Source organism: Salvia miltiorrhiza, chromosome 5 (assembly GCF_028751815.1).
Source record: "Salvia miltiorrhiza cultivar Shanhuang (shh) chromosome 5, IMPLAD_Smil_shh, whole genome shotgun sequence".
NCBI lineage: Eukaryota > Viridiplantae > Streptophyta > Magnoliopsida > Lamiales > Lamiaceae > Salvia > Salvia miltiorrhiza.
Genome location: NC_080391.1, coordinates 27,108,950 through 27,135,649, shown reverse-complemented (window position 1 = coordinate 27,135,649; position 26,700 = coordinate 27,108,950). Strand labels below are relative to the sequence as shown.

Genomic DNA, 26,700 nt, shown 5'->3' with positions numbered 1-26,700 from the left:
GCATAAATGAACGTCTGGACAAGTCCTGAAATCCAAATTATGCAGTGCACATAGCGTGGTTCAGTGAAGTAGTGGTAAATCTAGCTAAGAATATAAAATGCTCGGTCTGCACCTAGAAGAAAAATTACACAAATAAAGTAAAAGGGATATAAAAGATCAATTAATAACAAAACTAAAAAATCCATTAACGTCAAAATGTGTTGAGGTTCAAACATCTAAATATAGCATTACATCAAACATTACATCCAAATGCTCCAAAGTAAAAAAAAAATCTTCAAACGATGTTTCATTGTTTAACATAGCATCAGCTAATGTTAACAAATAGAAGGTAAAACGTAGATAGGCTAAACATCCCTAGACTTGAGAAGATGCATGACATATTGTGGTCTAGCATCATTGGGTAGCCCCTTGAAGAATTCTAGACGTTCCACCTTGTCCACAAGAATTTCACAAATCTGAAATTTGTCATCATGTGATAGCCCGGGTATCATACTAACAAGTTCAAACACCTCATTCCTCGCTTTGGCTGCATCAAACTCATATCCGATCCTTGTGGCCAAATTTTCTAGTCAAGTGTTAGTGTTCTGATGCATTTCTTTAAGTAATTCATACATACCTCCTATTCCATCATCTACCTTGCGTTTCTTAGATGATTTTGTTGCTCGAGTATTGGCTAATTCACTTTGGCATACAGAATCTTCTACTGCATCATTTTCCACCACGCTCGTCTCCTACACCTTCAATGCCCGTTGCTGCTATATTGTCATCCTGCATCATATAATTTACCGCGTCAATAAGATCCTTAGCACCCTCTCCAGTCTCTCTGTCCTTGCCAAATATTTCTTTCCAATCTTCAAGGAAAGGCCATGACTTGAAATGCATATTACGTGCTAGTATCAGTCTGGATTCACATTTTAAATGCAAATTAGTAACATATCAGACCATATTAGACACTTATATGAACATATATATCAGCACCAACCATATCTCAACATTAGACATAATCCGACAGTTTAGATAATTAAGCACATATCAAACACATTAGGGAATTCAGGGAAAACCAAATAAAATAGGCCTAAAACCTGAAAAGACTCATATGAAAACATAACTTATAAGTATGACGTAGCTAAAATTTTATTTATTTGCACACACAGTAGATTGAAATATTAAGAAAATGTACCTTCACGATTTGCGTTCATTGCTCGTTATCACAGTCTATCATGTGATCCCCCTTCAAGTTGAAGCCAATCCCGCGTCGTCTAAGATATTCATCAAGAGTAGTAATTTTTCTTCAAAGTCGTAAGCTTGGAGTTGATATGTGGCGTGCCCTTCAAATATGTCGATGGAAATTAATTCTTCATTATTCGTGGACTCTTCTAAATTCATCAGATACCCCACTCGAAATCCATTATCGGATTTTCATCCTTGTACAACAAGTTCTTTGAGCGACGCAAGAAAGATCTCTTCCCCCTTCGTGGACCAACAACGTCTTGACTTCTCGCTTTTGTTAAGCCTACCACGCCCCATATCATTGCTACCTGCAGAGAACATATTTTTAAAATGTGTAATGCAATTGAGTGCAAATTTAGAGATTTTTCACAAATGGCAACTTGTGATTCACAAAAGAGAACTCGTACGTTACTTTACATAAATAAGAGAACTCGCGAAGTTAGTAACGAAACATCAGGAAATATCCCCCTCTTCCAATCTTTAGCAATTTTAAGGTCCACTAAGTCAGAACCCAAAAAAAATGAAGCAACCGTGCTTGTCAGCTAAGCAGCAAACTCATTTGGGGAAACATGCATACAAGACATGTACCAACACACACACACACACACACACACACACATATATATATATATATATATATATAGAGAGAGAGAGAGGGAGAGAGAGAGAGTGAGTGAGGGAGATAGAGCAACAAATAAATGCATAGATAGGGGGAACGACGAAAAGAGATATGTAATTGATCATAATTAACGTGAAAGTGCATCAAATAACGGCGAGGGAGTGGGGAGTGAGGCATAACTACCACATCGGGACATTGAAACCTCTCAAAATTATCAGAAGAATGGCCGACCTTATATTTCTTTTTTACGAAATTAGTCACGTTATTCTGATGAATATGAATTACAGGCTGACAATTATAGAAAAACCCAATAGGAAATTGATTCACTGCATAACACGCTTCCTACAATCAAACAGTATGTTTTCTTGGCATAAGATATGGTATTTGTATTACTGTCTCATCGACACATGTTGTAACTAGTTTTGGTTTTTAGGAATGTCTCATCGACACATGTTGTAACTAGTTTTGGTTTTTAGGAATGAGAGCATCAATAGGGATGGGAAATTGAAAGAACTACAGACAAAGATTACATAAAAAAATAAAGAATAAAGAAATACAGGAAAATAGAAAAAAGAAGAAAATAAAATAAAGGGTAAAAAAAAACGCAAAATACAGAATTTGAGAAATTGAAAGAACTACAGACAAAGATTACATAAAAAAATAAAGAATAAAGAAATACAAGAAAATAGAAAAAAGAAGAAAATAAAATAAAGGGTAAAAAAAAACGAAAAAACAGAATTTGAAACCCTGACCTTGGGGATAGAAATAGGAGTAGTTATTAGTTATTACCAGGACCACTATACCACACCACAACTTTGAATATAATAATTACTACTCCCTCCGTTCCACTGTATCTGAGACTCTTTCTATTTTGGGCGTCCCACTGTAAGTGAGACTCTTTCCTTTTTGGGTAAATTTTTTTTCCTTTAAACACCTTTTCACTTTTTCACATACACACAAAATACACATTTCTTAATTCCCGTGCCCAAAAAAAAGGTCTCACTTACAGTGGGACGAAGGGAGTAGAAATCAAAATATATAGACATGTGTTCGGGTGGTCCGCATACCATGCGACCACCCGCACACAAGTTTTTGCGCCCTTAAATTTATCCTATTTTTCATTTACATTGGCTTATGGTTTATCATAACATGCCTACCAAACATAGGTAAAGTGAGAAAAAAAAGAAGTAAAAAAGGATAAACCCAATGGAGGTTTTGCAGAACGCCCGACAACGGAAGCGGCTGTAGATGGATAACGTTTCGGTTTGCTGAAATTTCCGCCAAAACGGGTACACTGCAACACAAGCAATGGCTATGTCGCTCCTGCATTCACCACCGTACTGCCTCTTCACCCACCACCGCCGCCGCGGCCAGCAGGTAACTCCGCGAAGTGCTTCTGTGCTGCGTGCGGCTATGATTACTAATGAAGACACATCTTCTGCAATTTCCACGTCCGATTTCCCACTCTTCCAAACCACCCTCATTCCCCAACCTACTGCTGCTTCTCAGGTGCGCACATTTTTGCCAATTAACCGTTACTATGATTTTACGGAGAATTGATGTCAGTTTTCAGTTTAATGGTTCTGTTTAATTTACGTTGTTTGATTAGTATTCTGATAATTTGATGTACTTGTTGATAGTTGGAGCCAGCGGATCCTGATTTCTATAAGATAGGATATGTTAGGAATATGCGAGCTTATGGAATTGAGTTCAGAGAAGGTCCCGATGGTTTTGGAGTTTATGCGTCCAAAGATATCGAGCCTCTTCGCCGTGCTAGGGTAATTCTCCTTTTTCAGGGGCACATATAGTAACTATTTTTTTTTTTAATGATATTGTCTGCTTTGTTACTACCTTGCTTTGATATAAAACTATCGGTAAAGCAATCTTCTTTTGTTTGCAGTTGATTATGGAGATTCCATTGGAATTGATGCTAACTATAAGTCAAAAACTCCCTTGGATGTTCTTCCCTGATATTATACCAGTGGGTCATCCTATCTTTGACATAATCAACTCGACCAACCCTGAGGTAAGTGTGGCAATAAACTTTCTTCATTATTTCATTATTTTTTTATTATGTCTATGTAAAAGTATCATATTCAGATAATGTATATGCTTAATCTTTTGAAGAATTTCAGCCTTCTTAGCTGTATATTTAGTCAAGCTGATAGTTTGAGATCTTAGTTTTCAGTTCTCATGTAGATAATAATACTCTTTGCTTTATGTCAGACAGATTGGGACTTGAGGATGGCATGTCTTCTTTTATATGCATTTGATTGCAAGGATAATTTTTGGCAGCTGTATGGCGACTTCTTACCTGCTACTGATGAGTGTACTAGCTTCCTTCTAGCAACCGAGGTCTGATGTGTGTTCCTGTCTACTTATTTGTGGTGCTTAGTTTTAATATCATTTGATGACTGCAAAGATCCTATGTAATTTCATTTAAAAGTTGTGTCTTTGAGACCTTCAAGTACCCACTTCATCATTATTGGTTTATGTTGTGCAATTCATGTCTTATAATCTAAATTCAAACACCGGAGCTTCTCCATATTTATTATGACCTCGTGTTACCCAGTGAAATGGTTCCTTTACTATGTTCTTGACGACTGCAGGAGGACCTTCTGGAGTTGCAAGATACCGAACTTGCTTCTACAATAAGACAACAACAACAACGAGCTTTGGAATTTTGGGATAAAAACTGGGTATGATTCTGTCTTTTATAATTATGTTTACTACCAGGTTTGTCTTTTTGACATCAATTAACTGGTTTTAACTGTATGACACTCAGCACTCTGCAGTACCCCTTAAAATAAAACGCCTTGCTCTAGAGCCTGAGAGATTCCTGTGGGCAATGAGTATGGCACAATCTCGATGTATAAACAAGCAAATCAGAATCGGTTCCCTAACTCAAGATACTAATATGCTCATCCCTTATGCCGGTTAGTCTCGCTCAAATGAGGTTTAGTCATATCTTTATTCTGCTTAGTATGCTGTTCATGGGGATCGTGTATACGTAACCTTCTGTGCCATTGGAATAAATAGAATTTAACTTTGACCAGTCTAAGGCAGTGGGGCGTATAGTAGGTATCATTTATTTTGGTGAAGCAATTTCATTCTGAACAACCATTGAGAGTTTTATGCCTTCTATGATCAGAACAAGTTAAGGCGATGGTGGTAGCTACCTAAATGATCATCAACCACTTTCCAATATATATTTATTTGGCATCTACTACTGATTCAAATTCAGAATTTACTTGTTTCACAAGTTATTAGTTTTTAATATCTCAGTTTGACTATTGATAAGTTTTCTTTTTCTTGCAAGTCAAATGACCAGAAACGATCTTGTACATTAGCTCATTAACTATATGTGCTTGATGCATGTTCGCAGATATGTTAAATCATTCTTTCAAGCCGAATTGTTTCTTCCACTGGCGTTTCAAGGATCGAATGCTTGAGGTCATGATAAATGCTGGGCAAAGGGTCAAAAGGGGCGATGAGGTATAGAACACCACTTGCTTTATGTTGAAAGCAAAAATGTATTTCTTGAATGAGTATACAACTTCGACCATCATTAACCAAAGAAAGAAATTCCTACGAGAATGTGCATATGTGTTTTATATTTTACAGAAGCTTGCAATAATTTAACCTTAAGATGATATCATGAGTGGTATCTAATGTTTTCCTAGCATTTCAAATATATGTATCTTATTTTGGGGAATCATGATGAGCCAGATCGTGGCTTGGTATATATTTCTGAAAAATTTGTAGATTAAAGTGCTAAATTGCAAGAGAGTTGGAGACTGATAGAACAACGTGATGGGTTGATGCTTAAATGAATGCTCACTTGTGGACCCAGAACACCCTTGGTATTAATAATCAATAATGATGTTTCTTGATCTCTTAGATGCTTTTGTCAGGTAAGCAATTAATTCGATTCATTCCGTTTCATTTACATATTTTTATGCTTTTCTATTGATCTTTATGACAGATGACTGTCAACTACATGAATGGACAGATGAATAACTTCTTCATGCAAAGATATGGGTTTTCATCTCCAGTGGTATTTTTCTGTTCAACTAGTGTCCTTTTTTTTTCAGCCAAAAGGCAGGATGTTTATCTGAATATTGACAGTGTGTAGTTTGATAGTTTCTCCAAGAGAACTTCACAACTGGTCTCTTCCACATTTCTTGATATCCCTGATAGCTGCAGATTGTCAAGGAAACTTTGCAGTATCCTTGCATTGTTTTCTGTATCTATCATAATGTTATCCTATATACAAACATACAAAAAAAATTCTGAGTCGGTTGTAAACTTGTAATTTCTGCAAATACGCTGCTTGTCGAGTATTTTCATTGTCTGACTGTAATACTATACTATAAATAGGCATACAAAGGAAACACAGAGTTGGCCTTTAGTTTCTGTGTATACTCTGCTTGTGAAGCTTTTTCATTGTCCAAGGGGTTTTGTATTTTTTGTGTCTACTTGGTGTATCCTTCATTACTAATGTTCTTGTTTATTTGTACCTCACCTATTTGAAACAAAATTGCAGAATCCTTGGGATGTTATCCAGTTCTCTGGCAAAGCGCGGATTCATTTGGATTCTTTCTTATCTGTCTTCAATATATCTGGTCTCCCTGAAGAATATTATCACAATAGTAATATTGCTTCCTTCTCATAAGTATTTCATATTTGACATTAAGCTTTGTTATGGTTCATGAATTGGAAATCATGTTACATATCAGGTAAGCTATCATATGATGAGGATAGCTTTGTTGATGGGGCAGTTATTGCTGCTGCTAGAACAATACCCTCTTGGTCAGATGGGGACATCCCTCCCATTCCAAGTGCAGAAAGGAAAGCGGTGAAGGAGTTACAAGAAGAATGCCATCAAATGCTTGCAGAATTTTCTACAACCGCAGAGCAAGATGAAGAAATTCTAGGTATGCTTAATTGATGGCTTTGGGTTTCATAACACTATTTGAAGATCTATGGCTTACGGTAGTCCATGTCCATCATGGACTTGCTATTCTTTGATGGATAGAACAGCAGGCAAGCAATGAATAATTTTTGGAATTGGTTGTGTTGAAGATGATATCTCTGCAGTGAAGTTCTCTGGTTGTGTTTAAATGATATCCTCATGTATTTACTTTCGTGCTTTCTGTAGAGTCGATCCCTGAAGCTAGGAGGACGCAAGAAGCTGCAATAAAGTATGTATTATGCACAGGAATTTGGATGTATTTAGAGAAATACAGTCCATCTTACTCGCTGTGTTGCTGTGCAGGTATAGGATGCACCGAAAGTTATTCATGGAGAAGGTTATTCAGGCACTAGATATTTACCAAGAGCGGTTATTATTTTAATCTAGGATCGAACAAGATTGTCAGAATTTGAGTACAGAACACATATATCGTGGTTGAGGGAGGCAAGAGGAGAGAGAGGCAACAAAACAACTTAGAACTTCTGTATCATTCTGTAAATTGAACGGGGAAGACAGAATATAGAGCATTTTTGCGTAGCATCTTCACTAGCTCGAATGTGCCACCTCTTCTTTAACAAGATATTTAGTTTGACAGAAGAAATATCTACTTTATAACCTTTCCATAAGTGTGCGTGTACTTTATGATATGTTGATTAGAGATGAAAATATTAAAAAATATTTACACATGAGAAAATGAATGAAAAAGAGTTGTTCGAGAAAATATTTCATCCTACCTAATTTTTTGTTATATATCAAGGTACGTTTACTTTGATGGAAAATGAGAGAATATATATATTTTTATCATTTTCACATGTTTATGATAGAATTTTTTTTTCGGACAGAATGAAATATTTTCTCGGGTAGCTTATTTTCACTCATTTTCTCATTTTTTCAGTTCTAGTAAACATATCAAAAAAAAAAATAGTAATATTTTCTCATTTTTTCTTATCCATCATTTTTCAATGAAAATTTCACAATCAAAATAAAAGCACCCTCATAGTAAAATGGTGGGAAAATAGTGAAAATATATATTTTTTCTTTTGTTTTCCATTAAAATAAATTTTCTATCATAATAACTAGGTGAAAATATATATTTTTTCTTATTTTCTATAAAAGTACTCACCATAAGAAATACTAAATGGTTGTCAGTAAATGGATGAGGAAATAACTGGTACGAAGCTGCAGATTGATATGCACTAAATTCCTTGTATTATAAAGATGCCTAACAATCAAGTATCATTACATTTCTTCTAAATTTTACACATTACAAGTTGTATCTTCTTGTTTTCTTCGATTATATCAACATTGTCCGACTACAAATATCACCAATAATCTCCACACGAGCAAGCACCATCCTTGAAATGATGAAACCTTCTGACATCCCTCACAACAATCTCCCTACCAACAATCTTGGAGATGAATTTTGTTGCAGAGTGGCAATCGTTACAAACTCTGAGATTCTTGGAAACTCGAATAGTCGTGCCAGGAGGCGTATTAAGGAGGCCGGAAGCAATTGCTAATCGCTCGCTATGTCCACACAGTAAGTTCTCCTTTTCCTCCTCATCAACATTGTGAAGAACACAGGATGTGTCTGGTACATAACCATCCTTTTTCATTCTGTCGAATAGATCATTTAGATACGCGTAAAGCTGCTCGCTCTGGGGGTGTCTCGTGTCCCCAGCCACGAACTTGTGCACCTCATCACTGTACTCTATCCAACTGCATCCAGGTTCTTTCTTTAACCGCTTGCTTTTCATCTTTCTACGAACTTCATTAGCTTTTTCCCAAAGTCCAGCAGAAGAGTAGATATTCGAGAGCAAAACATAATGGCTTGCAACATTTGGTTCTAACTTAAACAGATTGAAGGCTGAGATCTCCCCAAGCTGCACATTTTGGTGGATCCTGCAAGCACCCAGCAAACTACTCCACACCCCAACCTTGTCAAGTCCCACAGGCATCAAGTTGATGATGTCATATGCTTCATCAAGCCGGCCTGCTCGGCCAAGCAAGTCAACTACACAAGCGTAGTGATCAGCATTAGGTTCGACTCCATGATCTGCTTTCATTGTCTGGAACAATTGTTTTCCATCATCAACCAGTCCAGAATGACTGCATGCTGCAAATACTGCAATAAAAGTAACCTCATTAGGCTTAACTTCGCCACCATCAACCACCATTTTTCTAAAAAGTGTCAAGGCCCCATCTCCTTCTCCATGCATCCCATAAGCCATGATCATAGCATTCCATGTTATTACATTTCTATTAGGCATGCTTTCAAAAACACTTCGAGCCATAATCAAGCAACCGCACTTGGCATACATATCAACCAGCGCACTTCCAACAGCGACATCTGATTCCTAATCCATTTCTAAAGGCATAAGCATGAATCTCCTTTCCTTTTGTTTAGTGCTGCCAGAGCAGCACAGCCAGGGAGGATGGTCATGAGTGTTACAGAATTAGGTCTAAATGAGACCTCAATGTTCTTGTCAAAGTCAACATTCACTCCATGTTTCTTTTCAGCTGTCTGCATCTCATGTAACAAAACAAGAGCATCTTCATGGTATCCACACACCACATAGCCAGTTATCATCGTATTGTAAGACACGATATCTTTGCTTTCCATATTGTGAAATATATATTCTGAAACATCTACCTTCCCTACCCTGGAATACAAGTCCATCAGAGCATTTTGCACATATCTATCCCTCCCAAGCCCCAACTTCAAGACGTATCCGTGCATAACTTCTTTATCAACAAAAGCTTCACAGTGTACACAAGCTGGCAAAACACTAGCCATTGTGGTTGGGTTAGGGAAAAGACCGGACACAACCATCAACTTCATGAATAACATCACTGCCTCCAAGTAAAATCCATTTTGAGTATAACCAGCAAACATAGCATTCCATGTTCCAAGCTTCCGATCCAATGCACTGTCAAAAACTCTTCTCCCACTCATAACTTGTTTACAGTTGCAATACATGTCTATCAAAGCACTTGTCACGAAGGAATTCCTCATGAAATCATCATTTCTGAGTACAAACGCATGAATTTCTTTCCCCAAGTTCCAATAACTCCAAATGGGAACATGCTGGAAGCACACTCGAAATTGTGACACCATCGGGTTTAAATCCTTCGTCATTCATAGCACGGAAATACTCCAACCCCTCGTAGAACCTATCATTCTGTGAAAACTGCGCTAATAATAGTGTTCCATGAAACCATGTCATGGTGTGCAAACCACTCAAAAATGATCTTAGCATCATCGACTCTCCCTAATTTCGCATACATGGCCATCAAAGAATTGTCTGTAAAGGTCTTTCTCTCGTCGACTCTCAAGCTATAACCATGCAGTTGCTTCCCAAGCCTTAACCCATCACGCCTATTCAAGTTGCTGCACGCGAGAGCTACACTGACCAAAGTAAACGAGCTAGGCTCAATTTTGTCGAGCCCCATCAATCGAAAAGCCTCCAAAGCCAATTCCCATTCTTGATATTTGCACAAAGCATTTATCAACGAGTTCCAAGAAACTTGGTCTCTTTGGGGAATTCTGTCGAACACCTTGAAGACTTGGTCGACGTCACTCCCGCATTTGGCATACATATGCAATACCGTATTGGAAACAGTGGCGTGGGAATCATAGCCCAGTTTAACAAGAGACCCATGAATCTGCTTCCCGAGGCGCAAATCTTGAAGAGCGGTGGCGGCCTTTAAGACAGCAGGGAAAGCGTAATTATCGGGTAGAATTCCGACAGCCTGCATCTGAACAAAAGTGGTAATGGCTTGCTGGAAGGAGTTTGAACGGGCGTGGGAGCGAAGCGATTCGACCCATGAGTGGTTGGAGCGGGTGAGTCGGGATGATGTGGTAACGACCGGCGAATTCTGGGTTTGGATGGAATTAGAGGGAGGAAGAGGCAGGGAGCAGTGCATGGTTAAAACATCAGCGCGTGCGGATGAGGAGGAGGATTGCATCACTATCACTATGGTGCCACTTCGGGTGTGTTTGGTATTGGGTTATAGCCTGTATAAGTAAAGTTAATCCACATTAATGCGGTGTTTGCTATTCTGTTAGAATAATATGGAAGGCCCAGGGTTAAAACAAGGCCCGGTCTTAATTTTCAGGAATAACCCCGTCTAATAATACCACCTCCCCCCCTCCGATTAATTTTGTCACGCGAATCTGGCTTAATTTGGACTGCCCTTTTCACTGTTTTCGATGAACATTTTTTTGCCCTAACTTCCCACCTCCTCCATCGTTTCCCATTCCATTTGTCTCTGAAGATTTGTGGGCGGCGAGAACTCCATCTCATCGGAAATCTGGTGGAACAGCAACATTGGTGAACCAGCGGCGCCCTCCAAATCAGGTCAGCAAAATTTCGTTCACGCCGCGGTTTTGTCGTTTGAGGGGAAATTTTTTTGGCCGACATTAATTTCGTTTGTCGCCGACCCAAAAATTGAAAAAAACCAAATAAATCACCACCACGATTTTTACTGCTCTGGTTTTTGATTTTTTGAGGGTTCAAACTATTTTAGATGTTATTGGGTCTATTTCGTTCCACCATTTGTGTAATCCTTGTATTTAGTTCCTATCTCATTTTTGACCACAAATGTAGGGAAATATATTGAGGAACGCCTTCACAGATCCGATAACCACAAAGGTGAGTTCCTTGCACCAAATTATGTTCAGTGTAGCAGCATGAGAAGGATTTGCAGATTAGGCATTATATTTCCATTCAATTTCAGTTTTGTTTGCATCTTATTTAAAACTTACGTGTGTCCATATTATATGGTGAGAGATGCATTTTGCTGTGTGTGATGACAAGCTTATAGCTAAGAATTTGGGATTTCGAACTGCAATGAATATAATGCTCTGTTCTGGTACTTGTATTTTATGTGATACATATTATATTAATGCTCTGTTCTGATATAATGCTCTGTTCTGATATATAATTGCAATGAATATAATCTGTGCTGATATATATTAATGCAAACCGCAGATGTTAATACCTGCAAATTTTTTCTTTGATACTAGGCTCTTAAAATACCTCATATTATCTGCCGTTGATTTCAAAAATGCCTGGAAAGGAAGACAGTCGGATGCGTGACATGCAATTTGTTTTATTGCAAGAAATATTGCGAGTTCACGTGATTCAATTTACAATGTTACTTGTGTATTATCATAAGACTAGGTTAGGCAAAAGAAGGCGTGAAACTGGAGCCCTTAAATATGAGCTAATACGTAAGTTGCCCGACCAAGAAAAACATTTAAGCCGTTTAGTTGGTCTTAGCGATGATGACTGCATTTCCAACCTTCGAATGGACCGTAGGACTTTTGCTAGGCTTTGTGTTATTTTGCGAGAACAGGGGGGTTTGGTTAACGGTCGTTTCGTTACCGTTGAGGAACAAGTAGCAATGTTTCTTTCAGTTTTAGCCCACCATAAAAAAAATAGAGTTGTTCGCTTCAACTTTTGGAGATCCGGTCAAACAATATCGCACTACGTCCATGTCGTATTAGGTGCTATTATTCGGCTTCATGATTTGTTTTTAGCCAAGCCAGAGGCTGTTCCCGCGGATTGCAATGATCCACGATGGCGATGGTTTAAGGTATACATAACATGAACAAATATTATTTTCATTAAACCAATATTTATTGTTTTTGGTGTTGTTTACTAATTTCATGTGTGACTTGTGAATAGGGCTGTTTAGGGGCCTTAGACGGCACATATGTGAGTGTCATGGTTGGTAATGAGGACAAACCCCGATATAGAACAAGGAAAGGACATATATCAACTAATGTTTTAGGTGTATGTGATCGAAATTTGAATTTCAGTTACGTTTTAGCCGGTTGGGAAGGTTCGGCAGCGGACTCTAGAATCTTACGAGATGCCATTAGTAGACCTCATGGCCTTAAGGTCCCAAAGGGTATATATTACTATCTACTAATTTCATTACTTACATATGTTTACTTTATTACATGATAATTAATTGATCTATTTATTTTATTGTTATATTGATAGGGAAATATTACTTGTGTGACAACGGTTACGCGAATAGTGATGGTTTCCTAACGCCGTTTAAAGGCGTTAGGTATCATTTAAAAGAGTGGGGACCAAACAATGCACGACCACAAAATAAAGAGGAACTCTTTAACTTGAGACATAGTAAAGCAAGGAACGCGATAGAGAGAGCCTTTGGGATATTGAAGATGAGATGGGCAATTCTTAGATCACCGTCTTTTTATCCAATTCGAGTGCAAAATAGACTCATAATGGCAGCTTTTTTACTCAACAATTTCATTCGAATGGAAATGGCGGTTGATCCTATTGAACAACAGCTAGATGCCATGCCCCAAGACAACGGTGGAACATTAGATGCAACGCCCGATGAGTTCATAGATCAAGTTGATAGTTCCCCCCAATGGAACGCGGCGAGGAATGCCTTGGCCGACGCCATGTGGTTGCAATATTTGAATAACAATTAGGTTTTATACCGCTACTTTTTGTAATTACTATATGAACCTTGGTTGCTTTTATATTTGTTGAGGATTTGTTCGAATTTTGTTTGACAAAGAAGTTGAGCTCATGGACCCGAATATTTATTTAATCTTGACAGGTGGTTTTAAATCATATGATAAAAAGAGTTAGATTATATACTTTACCTGTTTTATGCGAATTAAAATATGTAGATATGTCATTTCTCACTACTTGTACTCGCAATAAGTTATTGTCATGCTTTCCATATTTTACTTACAATCTGTACAGTTCTTCTGTCTTCGTGATCATGTGATTCGTTGCCTTCATAAATATTATTTGTTGTTGTGCTTTGGTTAAATTTCTAATGAAAGTTTTTTGATCCAAAAGGGATGGACGCTGCTTACGAGGACTCGACACCACCTCCTCAGTGTAGTTGTGGCAATGGTATCATGAAGCTAAAGTGTGCCGGCTACGGCTCAAGGAACCCCGGCCGTTTTTACTACAAATGTCCAACGGGTAAAGATCATTGGAAGGGATTCCACTGGTATGACGAGTACCATCAGCTTGGTACACAAGAAGTGCCTCGGACGATCGGATCCTCTTTACGCCAAGGATTCAGCCAAGTTGTTTTGTCGTCACCTGTATCACCCAACGGTATCAGCGGTTTAGAGATGTCGGGGATGGGTTTGGGATATAACGCGCCGCGTGGAATTTTCGAGTTCATTTGTGCTGCTCTTTGCTTCACAATATTTGTTCTAATTCTAGGTATTCTCATTGGCAAATTTATGTGAGGAACATATGTTAGTACCTCGTAGTCGCGTCTTATCTTATGAATTGCTATTTCCTATTTCCTTGATGTTCGAAATTTTTGCAGTGAACCTTGTAATTTAAATTGACATAAAAGTTCAATGTTTGCCCTATCTTATTTGGAAGTTTGATTTATCATGCCACTGAATTAGAAAATAAATGATGCTTCAAAATATCAGGCATTTCCAATGCAGAAAATGAGAAAGAACTGGTCAATTTTTCGATTTGCCCAATTAAAACATATTACCGAGGCTGCTATTAACTCATATTAACTCCACATGGATATTGCTATTATAGGTATTCAAAGAACATGAAATTTTCGATACATGAGATAGTCAAATTTTTGAAAAATAGCATGTAAGACCAAAACACATTACCCCCCAACAACCAACAATTAATATAACCTAAAAACTAGCATAAAAAAACAACTATAAATTTGATGGTGAATGAAACTACTTCTCACCTTCTCCCCCAATTTTCGAAAAGAGACTCACCCAATTTTCACACTCTTCTCCCCCGACATGACGCTCTCACCGGTAGGCCCACAAGCACTATATCTCTATCCTTGCAAGTGGGATGCAAGCAAGGATAAATTGCTTCTCATTTCTTTAATTGAAAAAATTGAAGAATGTAGGCCAACTCCACCCCACTTATCGCCACACGCGCTAGTTGAAGCGATGTTGAAGCTAAACTCTCAATTACACGCGGACGTCTCGGTGAATGAAGTTGAGGGGCGTGTTGCATTTCTACACGATCGGTATGTATGCTTCAAATGGTTGTGTAAGGTTAAGGTCACACAATACGATCAACGAACAAATTTCGTTCACGCCGTGGACGAAGTGTGGAAACGCTTGTTTAAGGTATATTATGAATTAGGTACTCACTATCAATTATAATATGTTGTCACTTTGTTTGATGGATATTATTTTTTAGGAAAATGCCTTGTCTCGAGCTTATTACCACGAAGGTGAGCCGGAGTTTTTACTTTTATGCAATTTGTTTGGGATTCATGACGTGAAGAATGAGCTCTCCCGTACACTCATCTTGATCGAAGACTCCACAACCGTTAACAAACAAGGCCACTCTAGCGACGACGAGGTCACTTCGCCTGTACCCAAGCCAGTCGCGAGAAAGCTTGATTTTGACGATGCATGCTCTAGTGTTGCCCCGTCAGTTCCAACTTCATTTAAGAGCAAAGTCGCTCATCCATGGGCGACTATTAAAAATAAATTTAAGAGGCCGAACGGTCCTCCCCCGAAGAGCAACGATGGCGGAAGTTCTTGCGCCTCGTCTTCGCCGTTCAAGTAGAACTTGATGGCGCCATTATATTTTATAAGCGTTATCGTTTATTGGTTGTTGCTTCTCATGAATTAAGCTTGAATTTGGTTATTTTCAGTTCTAGGTTATATGCCTATGTTTGTTTCCTTTTTCCAATTGCTAATAGAATTCAACTATTATCAAAAAAAAAATTAAACTAATTCCATGGAAATTGCAGATAAAAATTATGTTATTCTTACGAAAACGAATATCTCGATGCATTAATAATAATTTTCGGAAATGAATTATAATATAGAGTTACAAATTAAAATATAAAAACTAATTTACATGCATCTCGATTTTAATATGCGGAATTGTAACATGACTTTCAGTTGGTTATTAGAGGACTTTTTTCGAATTCTACCATTTCGAATTCTACCATTTCGAATAGTTAACAATACAAAATCTATCATTTCGAATTCTCGACTTCAAACTATCTGTAAAGCTTCGAACTTAAAATCAACACAGCCATGCTACACAAACATCTACAATTTCGAATGGAAATAAGTAAACTTTCGACGACAATGTGCTCCTTTTCCTATATTTCAAATCAATACCAGAATTTCATCACCAAGGCAAGATCATAGCGATATAAATATTACCAAGAACATCATCTCTTTAAAACAAACTTCAAGAAACTATAGCATAATCCAAATAGCCATAAAAAATCGAACATAGAACAATGTCAAACAACTCAAATGCAAAACTAATATCCGACAAAAGATGATGAAAATATTGAACAACGTCAAGCAATTCAAATGCAAAACTAATATCCGACAAAAGACGATGGAAACATCAAACAATGGCAAGCAATTAAAATGCATACGCCGTGGACGAAGCGATGGCATCAATTGTGCTTCGAAGCAAGAAGGAACAACACATAGTCTTCCTTCGCTTCTTCGGGAAGACTAGAAAAGACGTCAAGTAGCTCCACTTCCTTAGCAAGCATGTTACATATCTCAAACTTCTCGGTTTGTGATAGCCCGGGTATACCACTCAACTTAGCAAAAACTTCCTTGCGCGCCTTTGATATATCAAAATCGTAGCCCATCCGACTTGATATTGTTTCAAGTCTTGATTCCGTGCCCCGACCAACCTCATGTAAAGCTTCGAAGAACCTGTCGTCAAAACCTATACTACGGCGCCGTTTCTTGCTTGAGGTTGGAGCCTCCTTCTCAACTGGTACGCTCTCTTCTGGAATGCGTGTTTGGCTTACATTGTCTCCCAATATCTCATTCTCAAATATGTCCTCAAGAGAGACATGATAGTCACCATTTTCATCGAGTTGGTCTAGCTTTCGGTACATATCATGTGCCGCCTCCATTAGATCCTCCGCTTCGTCGCCCGTAGCTCTATCTTTGCCGAAGATAAGCTTCCAATCCTCGAGGTAAGGCCAACTTTTATAACGGAAATTGGTAACGTTCTTATCAGCCTGCAATTCGTATGAAAACCATTTTAATACCGTGACAAAGCCAACAAAAAAAACGTATAAATGCAGTGGGGATACAAGTACTTACAGCCACAAAGTTTTGCCATTGCTCGTCATCGCAGTCGATCATGTGTTTCCCGTTAACATTGAAGCCAACTCCGCTAACTTTGAGAATGTTCCATAGTGAATAGTAGGTCTTCTTCCACGTTGTCACCTTGGAGTTAATATGAGGCATTCCTTTCAAGTCAGTGGTCGGGAACTCCTTTCTCATAGCCTCCTCTAACTTATTCAAATAGCCACCACGAAATCCGTTGTCGGATTTCCAGCCTTGTGCAACGAGCTCTTTCAACGATGCGATCAACACCTGTTCTTCGTGATTGGACCAAGAACGGCGCTTTTGGTCCGTCTTGTTGGCTCGGCTGGAACGTGTAGTTCCGTTGCTGCCTATAGAACAGTGATATAAACAATCCCAAAATCAATGACCATTTTACATGAACACAAATACTGTTATATCGACAATATTGAGACGAAAACCTAGAGATATTCAAGCAACATAGTATAGGTGGGAAAGGATGTAAAACCTAGAGACGCAAACCTAGAGATATTTCAAACCTTGAGACGACAATATTGAAACGATCAAAGGCAACACACAAATCATGACAGCAGCAATGTATTGCAAGCAACATAGAAACGAAGCGTGGGGAAGGATGTAATACCTTGGGTTGCTTGGCTCATTTCGCAAGAGAACACAACCTTGATACTGCTTCAATGGTGGACGCCGAATCTGCTTCCTCTCGACTGCAAAGGTGGGCGACTGTTCCTATTCTTGGAGGGATGGTGAAAGTGACGAAAAGGAGGGAGTGGAAGTGATAATGGGCGGTTGGTTATGTGGCAAGGATACGCTAGGGTTTTTCAAATTTTAATGAGGACAATTTTGGTAATTTATTTGTTTATCCAACATGTTGTTATGGATACCAAACACAATTCAAGATTAATTAGCCTTGATATCAAACACCCACCCCATACTAATAATCTGCCTTAATCCACGCTAATTATCTAGATAATTTATATCCTGCCTAATCCAATACTGAAAACCAAACACCCCCTTCATCTATTACCTCCTTTTCCAATTACCTCATGTTTTCCAAATAGGATCCTCTGTCCCAAAATATAGTGTGTACCCTGTGTATCACTCTTCATTTCTTTATATTTATAAATTATTTTTTATTCCATTTTAATTTATTATGCTTTTATATATTATAAAGATAATTAATAAAGGTTCACTCATCCATTTAGGGTTTATAATTATTTTTTTATATTTATTTGAATTAATAATAGATTATTTGGGTTCATTAATTCAAAGTTAGGGTATATAATTTTTTAAATTTTAATTTTTCAATGATAAATACTAATTAGAGTTTATACTAATATAATAATTTTTATTTTTATAAAAAACAATTTATAAAATAAAGAAATGAAGAGTGGTACACGTGGTACACACAATATTGTGGGACAGAGGATCCCATCTGCATATTTTCTCCACTATAACAATTAGAGCTGGCATAACGGGCGGGCCGGGCCAACCCGGCCCGGCCCAACGGGCTTTTGAGTTTGACCGGGTCAGGCTGGCCCGACCCGAATTCGACCGGGCTCCCAATTTTCAAGCCCAGCCCAGCTTCGACCGGGCTATCGAGCGGTCGGGCCAAACCCGCCCAATAATTTTTTTTTCCACTAAATTCTATTTTTATTTTTACACAAAATTAAACTAAGATAAATCTAAATAATAATTATAAACAATATAGAAATATAAAATCATATTAGTCTACTACAATCAACAACTCATATCACATTAATTACAACATTTCTTTTGTATAACTAGAAATTATTCCCAACAATTTGCATTATTTTACTATTTTCATTTTATGTTTCCTAACAATTGGTCCCAACAATTCTAACATATACATATATATTTCTGCATACATATATTTTAAGTTTTTCTTTTTCTTTTCTATGGAATGGTACAACTACTTTAAACATTAATTAAAATAAGAGATATTGAAAAGAGAAGATAATTTTCTTTCTCTTCCAACTAAAATGGGTAATACACCTATATATATATATTGAAACTCTTCCACTTTCAAATAAAAACTTAAGTAAAAATAGAATAATAGTAATTAATAAAAATAAAATATTAAAATTAACCGGGCGAACTTTTTAGCCCCGGGCCCGATTAGCCCGGCGGGCTCATTGGGCGGGCCTTTTAGGCCCGGGTTTTTTCGGGCCTACATTTTGTACAGCCCAACCAGCCCAAAACACGGGCGGGCCAGGTCAATTTTTGCCAGCTCTAATAACACTACCTCACTTTTAACTATTCATGGACCCCACTATCATTATTATTTAATCAATAAATTTGTGTATTTAATTTTGTATTATATTTTATTTTAATAAAATTAATATAATTATATGAATAAATTAATTTATTTAAATAGTATAATTTAATTTAAAAATTAATATAATCATACGAATAAAATATTTTATTTAAATAAATATACTTTTAAAATTAATATAATTATGCTAACAAAAATTAAAATTCAAACGCGCATTTTATTTAAAACTAATTTCTTACAACACACGACTAAAATTAAAAACACAAATTTAAATACACACATTATCTTAAGTTCAAAATATGGTTGTAGCTAGAGCAAAATATAAAAGAAAAACTAAAAAGAATGAAAAAAAAAAACGAAAATGAGAAAAAGCAAAAAAGGTGTGGAGAGAGAATGTTGGCAGCCACTTTTTTCAAGAGGGAGGTCCCACCATCATTGTCAAGAACCGACTTGGTACCCATTTCCTTGTTGGGTTCTTATTTTTTGCTTCTCACTATGGACCTACCAGGTTCTATCTTTGCCACATGGACATAAGGACCTCCAATAGTGGAGGCCCTAATAAAGAAAACTCTTGACCGTGTGCGTTGATATTTTTTTAGTTGGGAGTGGTTTGAAATTAAAGCCCAATTTAAAGCCCAGTTCTGTCCGACGGGGATAGAAGTGTAATTTCTTGCCTCCATAAATAAGAACCCCTGCTAGGGTTTTTTCGCCTCTTAATTCTCGATTGCCCCCATTCAACAATCTGTGCAGCGGCTGCTCTTTTCTCCTTTTGCTCTGCAGGTTCGCCGATTCATTTGTTCTCCTTTTGCTCTGCAGGTTCGCCGATTCATTTGTTTTGTACTAGTGGTGATCCTTTAAGCGCTCTTTTCTTTGTCTTAATGGTATTTTTAGCTTTTTGTTGTAAGCCTGTATGGTTGCTTCTCGTTTCAATTTGTTTACATGTGTCGTTCTTCATTCTTCCATTGTAGTTTTACGGCGGATTTATGTGAAATTCATAATTTAATTGCGCTCAGAAGGTTTTGTGAGTTTGATAGTAATTCATAATTGTTTGGCGAATAAAACACGCGAGTTGCATTAATGTAATAATCTAGAATTATTCTAGGGCTTTGTAGTAAATTGTGTCTTGTAGGTTTGTATGCTGGTAGAAGCCTTTTTTTCGTTGCAGAAATCTTGAGTGCATTGATTGTTTCTCATGCAGATTGATTCAGTAATCTCAATAGGGCTCCTCAATTTATAATTAATTTGCATTCCGTCTTAATATTTCTGACATTCTCTAATTTTAGCCAACCTATATTATTAGAACAATCCAGAGATGCCATCTCTTAATATCCTCTCAAACAGGAGCATCAGTTATGTATTGTGCAGATGCTATACAAAAATCTTTTGTTTGAGGAAAAGATCAAATTGGCTTAATATCTGGAGATTTATCTTTTTGCAGAATGGAATCCCAAATCAAGCATGCAGTGGTGGTCAAGGTCATTGGCAGGACCGGATCCCGTGGGCAGGTGACTCAGGTCAGAGTGAAATTCATTGATGATCAGAACCGTTTCATCATGAGAAACGTCAAGGGACCGGTTAGGGAGGGCGACATCCTCACCTTGTTGGAGTCTGAGAGAGAGGCTAGGAGACTCCGCTGATTTCTCAGCATCATTTCTTCTTGTGGCAATACTTTTTGCAACTTCATTTTGATGTATAACTAGACAAACTAGACCAATGCAAGCACTTTACCCCAGTGGTTTGTTTAACATTATTTATGAGTTTTTGTGGTGGTAGTAGTATTTGTTGAACCTACAATTGTTTTTTGGGAATTCGAATTCATTATTTTGCGTTCTATACGTGCTCTTATTTTCAGGTTAAAACATGTGATTTTATGCAAAGTATTAGCTGTAATGGACAATTCTGTCGAGCTTGTTTTTTCTTTTATCTCTTTATACAATTGATAAAAAAAAAGGGGGGGAAAGATTAAAAGTGGATTTTGATTTTGGTTTTATTGTTGCATTGAACTAACATTAATTGTTTAAATAATGGGTGTATTCTACAGTTACGATACTTCGCTGTGACTTTGTTAATAAATTTTTATAGCAGAAAATGTTTGAATATGCAGATGCGCAGTTAGTTAACGCACTTTGTTAATAAAAGTGGATGGCATGTCTTCTTTTATATGCATTTGATTGCAAGGATAATTTTTGGCAGCTGTATGGCGACTTCTTACCTGCTTCCTTCTAGCAACCGAGGTCTGATGTGTGTTCCTGTCTAGTTATTTGTGGTGCTTAGTTTTAATATCATTTGATGACTGCAAAGATCCCATGAAATGTCATTTAAAAGTGGTGTCTTTGAGACCTTCAAGTACCCACTTCATGATTATTGGTTTATGTTGTGCAATTCATGTCTTATAATCCAAATTCAAACACCGGAGCTTCTCCATATTTATTATGACCTGGTGTTACCCAGTGAAATGGTTCATTTACTATCTTCTTGACGACTGCAGGAGGACCTTCTGGAACTTGCTTCTACAATAAGACAACAACAACAACGAGCTTTGGAATTTTGGGATAAAAACTGGGTCTGATTCTGTCTTTTATAATTATGTTTACTACCAGGTTTGTCTTTTTGGCATCAATTAACTGTATGACACTCAGCACTCTGCAGTACCCCTTAAAATAAAACGCCTTGCTCTAGAGCCTGAGAGATTCCTGTGGGCAATGAGTATGGCACAATCTCGATGTATATAACTTATATATTATAAACTAGGGCTATAAAACTTATGTTTTTATGAAAGATGGCTATATGTGATAATTCCCACATAAAATAAAAGCTGTGATATTTTATAAAATTAATTTTGAAAAATGAAAATTTACAAATTAACTAAATAATCATAATGAATATTTCCGAAGAGTGTAGTTTTTTTTTATATATTAGATATAGATAATATTCTAATCAGTAACACATGAATATTCTGTTAATTTAGTCTAACATAAATACCCATGTTATTTGCCAAAAGATTTATAAGATTCATTACCGGTTTAATAGAATCAACCAATTATAAGATCATATATAAATATATAATATAATATAATATTGAACTAACGTCAATTATTACTACCTATAATTATATATTTTTTTATAGCTAACATATTATATATATATATATATATAATTTTATCTATCTTTAAAGTCACAATAAAAATAAAAACAAAAACTAATGATAAAAAGTAATACATCTACTTTCATAACAAAATAAAATTTTAATAAGTGGGAATTATCACATATAGCCATTTTTGTTAAAAACATAAGTTTTATAGCTCTAATTTATAATAGATAAGTTATATAGTCATTTTAGACTTAAAAGACTATAACACCCTTTGACTTTTTTGAAACTTCGAGTACTCGATAGTGTACTCGATGGCACCATCGTGTACACCATCGAATAATGAAAAAAATGAAGATTTTCTACAACACTATCGAGTAATCGAAGTACTCGATGGTGTACACGATGGCGCCATTGAGTACTCGATGGTATACTCGATGGTGCAATCGAGTACACCATCGAGTACAAAAAAGTCAAAGGGTATTATAGTCTTTTAAACTTAAAATGGCTATATTATTTATCTATTATAAATTAGGGCTATAAAACTTATGTTTTTATGAAAGAGGGCTATAATAAGATTTCCCTCTTTTAATAATTACACTACCTTAGAAGTTAACACCACAAAATTTTTCACAAATAGAATGGAAATAACGAAAAAAACAACTTAGGGTGCACGATTTTATTTAAACTAATGAAAAATCAACTTAGAGAGTGCATAATTTTATTATAATAGAGAGAGAGAGGAGAGAGAAAAATAATTTAATTTAAATCTTTTAACTATTATAACTTTTTTATTTTAAATCTAATTTTTACATAATATATATCAAATTAAAGTTCTTGTCACAATCTTTAATTTGATATGCGTATTGAATATTTTTTCATTAACGAAAGTGCACGATTTTTAGAAAAATATAAACCAAGAAAATGAGTAATAAATAAAAAGAAATACAAAAAATTCTAATTTTTAGGGAAGTTATGTAGTATTGGGTGAAAAGAAACGGTTGAAAATCTTAATAATTTTGGATATATAATTTGTCTTTTTCTTAATGATTATAATTACAAAATTGTCATTAAATCAATTTTAAATTGATTTGAAATCAATTTGAAATTGAGAACCCCTTTTTAATATAGTATAGATATAAATTTGTAATAGGAGGAAGAGAGTATTTATTTAAGGGAAAAGGTGCAGATTGGCCCCCGAAGTAGTAGCCCCTATAGCGTATAACCCCTCTTACTCACTGTGTGTGCAACTAAACCCCTGAACTCCGAGAAAAGGGTGCAAATTTCTCCCTCTGACCTAACGCCGTTAAGTGTCCGTTAACGTTTGGGTTTAATTGCACCCTCTACTTCAGGGGTGGAACTGCACCTTAATTTTTTTTTATATATATATAATTTCAGCAACCCACCTCCGGCATCAACTTAACTACCCCTGTTAGAAATGGATATTGGGCTCATTCCTCCCTTAAAAGGCCTTATAAGGGATAATTTTTTTTTATATATATAATTTCAGCAACCCACCTCCGGCATCAACTTAACTACCCCTGTTAGAAATGGATATTGGGCTCATTCCTCCCTTAAAAGGCCTTATAAGGGAGAGGGTTGCCTCACCATATAAAGTGGCTCATGCCACTATCTCCAATCCAATGTGGGACACTTCAATAACCCCCGTACTCATCGATTATGACTTGCACCTTGTCAGCTCGCACGCGCCCAATCTCTTGGTTGTCGACTGTCCAACGCTTACATGCAGCAACGCCGCCAGCTTCTTCACCGCCCCGCACAACAGCATTTCCTCCAACACCTTAACCTTTTAGGCTTATCCTATGATATTAATTGTGTATATATTTATCTATATTATATATATTTAAATTTTATTTATTTATTTTTGAATTATTATTAAAACTCTAGATAATAATTATGATTTTATTTTTGGTTAATTTAATATTTGTAAATTTATTTTAAAAGAGAAAAAAGTATGGATCCAGGTAAGGACTCGAGACCTTGTGAATCTAATGGATCTGGACATGAATCTCGTTCTTTTGGACCGGATCCTGACCTAAGTAAAAAAATACGGATATGGATTTGGACCAAGCAGGATTCGATCCAGGTCCACATCTGGAGTTGGTGATGCTGCTTCATGTTGACGGTAAGTAGTCGACGATCAAGAGATTGAGCGCGTGCGAGCTGACAAAGTGTAAGTTGGAGCCGATGAGTACGGGGGGCGGTTCAGTTGATGCCGGAGGTGGGTTGCTGAAATTAAAAAAAAAAAAAAAAAGTGCAGATCCACCCCTGAAGTAGAGGGTGCAATTAAACCCAAACATTAACGGACACTTAACAGCGTTAGGTTAGAGGGGGGAATTTGCACCCTTTTCTCGGAGTTCAGGGGTTTAATTGCACACACAGTGAGTAAGAGGAGTTATACGTTATAGGGGCTACTACTTTGGGGGCCAATCTGCACCTTTTCCCTTTATTTAATGGATGATAAAAGGAAAAAATATGAAATTATTTGAGGGAAGGAGCTTGGAAGGGAGTAATAATAATAACTCCCCACCCGTCACGTCATCCACGTGATTACCGAACAAACATGCACTAAAACGAGTAAATTGTCCCTACCACTGTCTGATTAAGCAGCTAGAAACTGATGCACGTAATCTAGTTTTCTGCATTTTGATGAATATAGTATCCAGGGTTTTAGAGTAAGGCTGTTTGAAAACAGATCCGATCCTCATAGTAAAGGTTGTTGAAGATGGCGGAAGCTCCTGTGCCTGTGGTGAAGACCATATTCGTCTACCCCGTCAAGTCGTGCCAGGGAATATCCGTTTCACAAGCTACACTTACTTCAAATGGTACGGTACCTCTTGTCTTCTGGGATAACAATTTTATTCAGATTTAACCCTTGATTGCATGCAGGATTACGGTGGGATCGTCTTTGGATGATTGTGAATTCCAAAGGCAGGATGTGCACTCAGAGAGTCGAACCTAAACTTGCTCTCATACAAGTTGAATTGCCAACTGATGCATTTTCTCAAGCCTGGGAACCAGATAAGGCCTCCTTCTTGGGTAAATTTCTATATTTAGTATCTAATGTATGCTCATTTTTGAAGCTTTCTGATTGGTGGTTTTTCCCAAACAGTGATAAATGCCCCGGGCATGAACACTCTGAAGATTCCAATGGTTCAGCCTTGCGCAGTGTCCAATGGTGTCTCAGTGTGGGAGTGGTCTGGCTCTGCCTTTGATGAAGGAGACGAGGCTGCAAAATGGTTCTCTGATTTTCTTGGCAAACCCAGTCGGCTAGTTCGTTTTGATGAAGGTATGAATTTAGGGGGATTGATATATGTGGTGTCAATTGATGTGTGAAATAACGGATGCTTGCTTTGGCAATGCAGCATCAGAATGCAGAACTGTAAACTCTGATTATGCCAGAAGCCATACCATCAAATTTAACGATTTGTATCCCTTCCTCCTCATATCCCAAGTAGGTATCAAGAAATGGTATGTTATACTATAATTTTAAGGTTGGTCTATCAAGTTGGGAGTTTGTTTGGCAGGGATCGTTGAATGCACTGAATGCTCGCCTTTCAGAACCTGTATTGATTAACAGATTCAGGCCCAAGTATAGTAATCCACTTGCTCCATAGTTATTACTGTTTCTCTTTTCATCAACATCAACACATTATAGCTTTCTTTTTGTTTAACAGCTTCCTTGTAGATGGATGCCAACCTTTTTCTGAGGATTTGTGGAATGAGATCAAAATAAATGAGTTTGTTTTTGTGGGGGGAGAGCTTTGCTATCGCTGTAAGGTAAAATTGTTTTTACAATCAAGTCATAAGTCATCCATTCATAAATTGTATTCCATGATTTTCCTCAGGTCCCAACAGTTAATCAAGAAACTGCAGAGACAGGAGCTGAACCAACGGAGACTCTGATGAAATTTCGGTCCGACAAAATTCTGGTTCCGAATAAAGAGAAACATCAAGGGCGGGTTCGTGGAACGAGAGATATATTTATTACTAGAAAGCTGTTTGGAAAATTAATGGATATCTTGGTTTTGGCAGGTTTACATGGGACAAATGATGGTCTGCAAGAATTACACTCCAGAAACTGGCAAGAGCAAGGCTATCAAAGTGGGTGATCCTGTGCATGTTTTGAAGATGCTTTCCTCTTATGATGAGTGCTTCATTTAGCATCTTTCACTCGAACCCAACTAGCTTCTATATTTCTCCTTCAGTTTCAACAACTGATTTTGGAATTGTACTCAGATTTCAATTAATCTGCCTCAGAATATGAATAACTATCTGTTCGAGTGAATTTATGTTCAGATTCAGAGAATTACAACAGATTTGTCAGTGTGTTAAAGAAACAGCAAAAACATGCATT

General features: G+C 37.0%; 6 protein-coding genes across 8 annotated transcripts; 4 read left to right on the top strand and 2 right to left on the bottom strand.

The window, feature by feature from the left end:
* The first annotated feature begins 2,975 nt into the window (after positions 1-2,975).
* On the top strand, positions 2,976-7,450 carry LOC131026235 (protein PLASTID TRANSCRIPTIONALLY ACTIVE 14). The gene is made up of 12 exons (XM_057956023.1): positions 2,976-3,358; positions 3,490-3,627; positions 3,750-3,875; positions 4,076-4,204; positions 4,459-4,548; positions 4,635-4,785; positions 5,235-5,344; positions 5,835-5,906; positions 6,396-6,501; positions 6,589-6,786; positions 7,011-7,053; positions 7,128-7,450. The coding sequence occupies exons 1-12, from the start codon at positions 3,158-3,160 to the stop codon at positions 7,204-7,206; spliced, it is 1,443 nt and encodes a 480-aa protein (XP_057812006.1). The 5' UTR covers positions 2,976-3,157; the 3' UTR covers positions 7,207-7,450.
* A 560-nt stretch (positions 7,451-8,010) lies between these two features.
* On the bottom strand, positions 8,011-10,784 carry LOC131026234 (pentatricopeptide repeat-containing protein At3g57430, chloroplastic-like). The gene is given in 5 exon segments (XM_057956021.1): positions 8,011-9,178; positions 9,180-9,227; positions 9,229-9,888; positions 9,890-10,012; positions 10,014-10,784. Coding segments are annotated over 5 exon segments (2,601 nt in total). The 5' UTR covers positions 10,752-10,784; the 3' UTR covers positions 8,011-8,146.
* A 354-nt stretch (positions 10,785-11,138) lies between these two features.
* On the top strand, positions 11,139-14,217 carry LOC131026233 (uncharacterized). The gene is made up of 3 exons (XM_057956020.1): positions 11,139-11,185; positions 11,435-11,479; positions 13,682-14,217. The coding sequence occupies exon 3, from the start codon at positions 13,684-13,686 to the stop codon at positions 14,083-14,085; it is 402 nt and encodes a 133-aa protein (XP_057812003.1). The 5' UTR covers positions 11,139-11,185; positions 11,435-11,479; positions 13,682-13,683; the 3' UTR covers positions 14,086-14,217.
* A 2,048-nt stretch (positions 14,218-16,265) lies between these two features.
* On the bottom strand, positions 16,266-17,582 carry LOC131025732 (uncharacterized protein At2g29880-like). Its single transcript, XM_057955521.1, has 3 exons — positions 17,564-17,582; positions 16,936-17,291; positions 16,266-16,850 (listed from the first exon to the last, which is right to left on the bottom strand). The coding sequence occupies exons 1-3, from the start codon at positions 17,580-17,582 to the stop codon at positions 16,266-16,268; spliced, it is 960 nt and encodes a 319-aa protein (XP_057811504.1).
* A 2,330-nt stretch (positions 17,583-19,912) lies between these two features.
* On the top strand, positions 19,913-21,028 carry LOC131026231 (40S ribosomal protein S28-2). 2 transcript variants are annotated; one of them, XM_057956018.1, is made up of 2 exons: positions 19,913-20,014; positions 20,673-21,028. In XM_057956018.1, exon 2 carries the CDS (start codon positions 20,674-20,676, stop codon positions 20,869-20,871), a length of 198 nt encoding a protein of 65 aa, XP_057812001.1. In that variant the 5' UTR covers positions 19,913-20,014; position 20,673; the 3' UTR covers positions 20,872-21,028. The 2 variants fall into 2 exon arrangements, with proteins under 2 accessions (XP_057812001.1, XP_057812002.1); XM_057956019.1 differs by lacking the exon at positions 19,913-20,014 and adding an exon at positions 20,027-20,050.
* A 3,763-nt stretch (positions 21,029-24,791) lies between these two features.
* Positions 24,792-26,631, top strand: LOC131026230 (uncharacterized). Of its 2 annotated transcripts, XM_057956017.1 has the most exons (8): positions 24,792-25,168; positions 25,233-25,382; positions 25,456-25,632; positions 25,709-25,797; positions 25,871-25,935; positions 26,021-26,123; positions 26,192-26,305; positions 26,379-26,631. In XM_057956017.1, exons 1-8 carry the CDS (start codon positions 25,069-25,071, stop codon positions 26,505-26,507), a joined length of 927 nt encoding a protein of 308 aa, XP_057812000.1. In that variant the 5' UTR covers positions 24,792-25,068; the 3' UTR covers positions 26,508-26,631. The 2 variants fall into 2 exon arrangements, with proteins under 2 accessions (XP_057812000.1, XP_057811999.1); XM_057956016.1 differs by having other exon boundaries at positions 24,836-25,168; positions 26,192-26,631.
* The last annotated feature ends 69 nt before the right edge of the window (positions 26,632-26,700 follow it).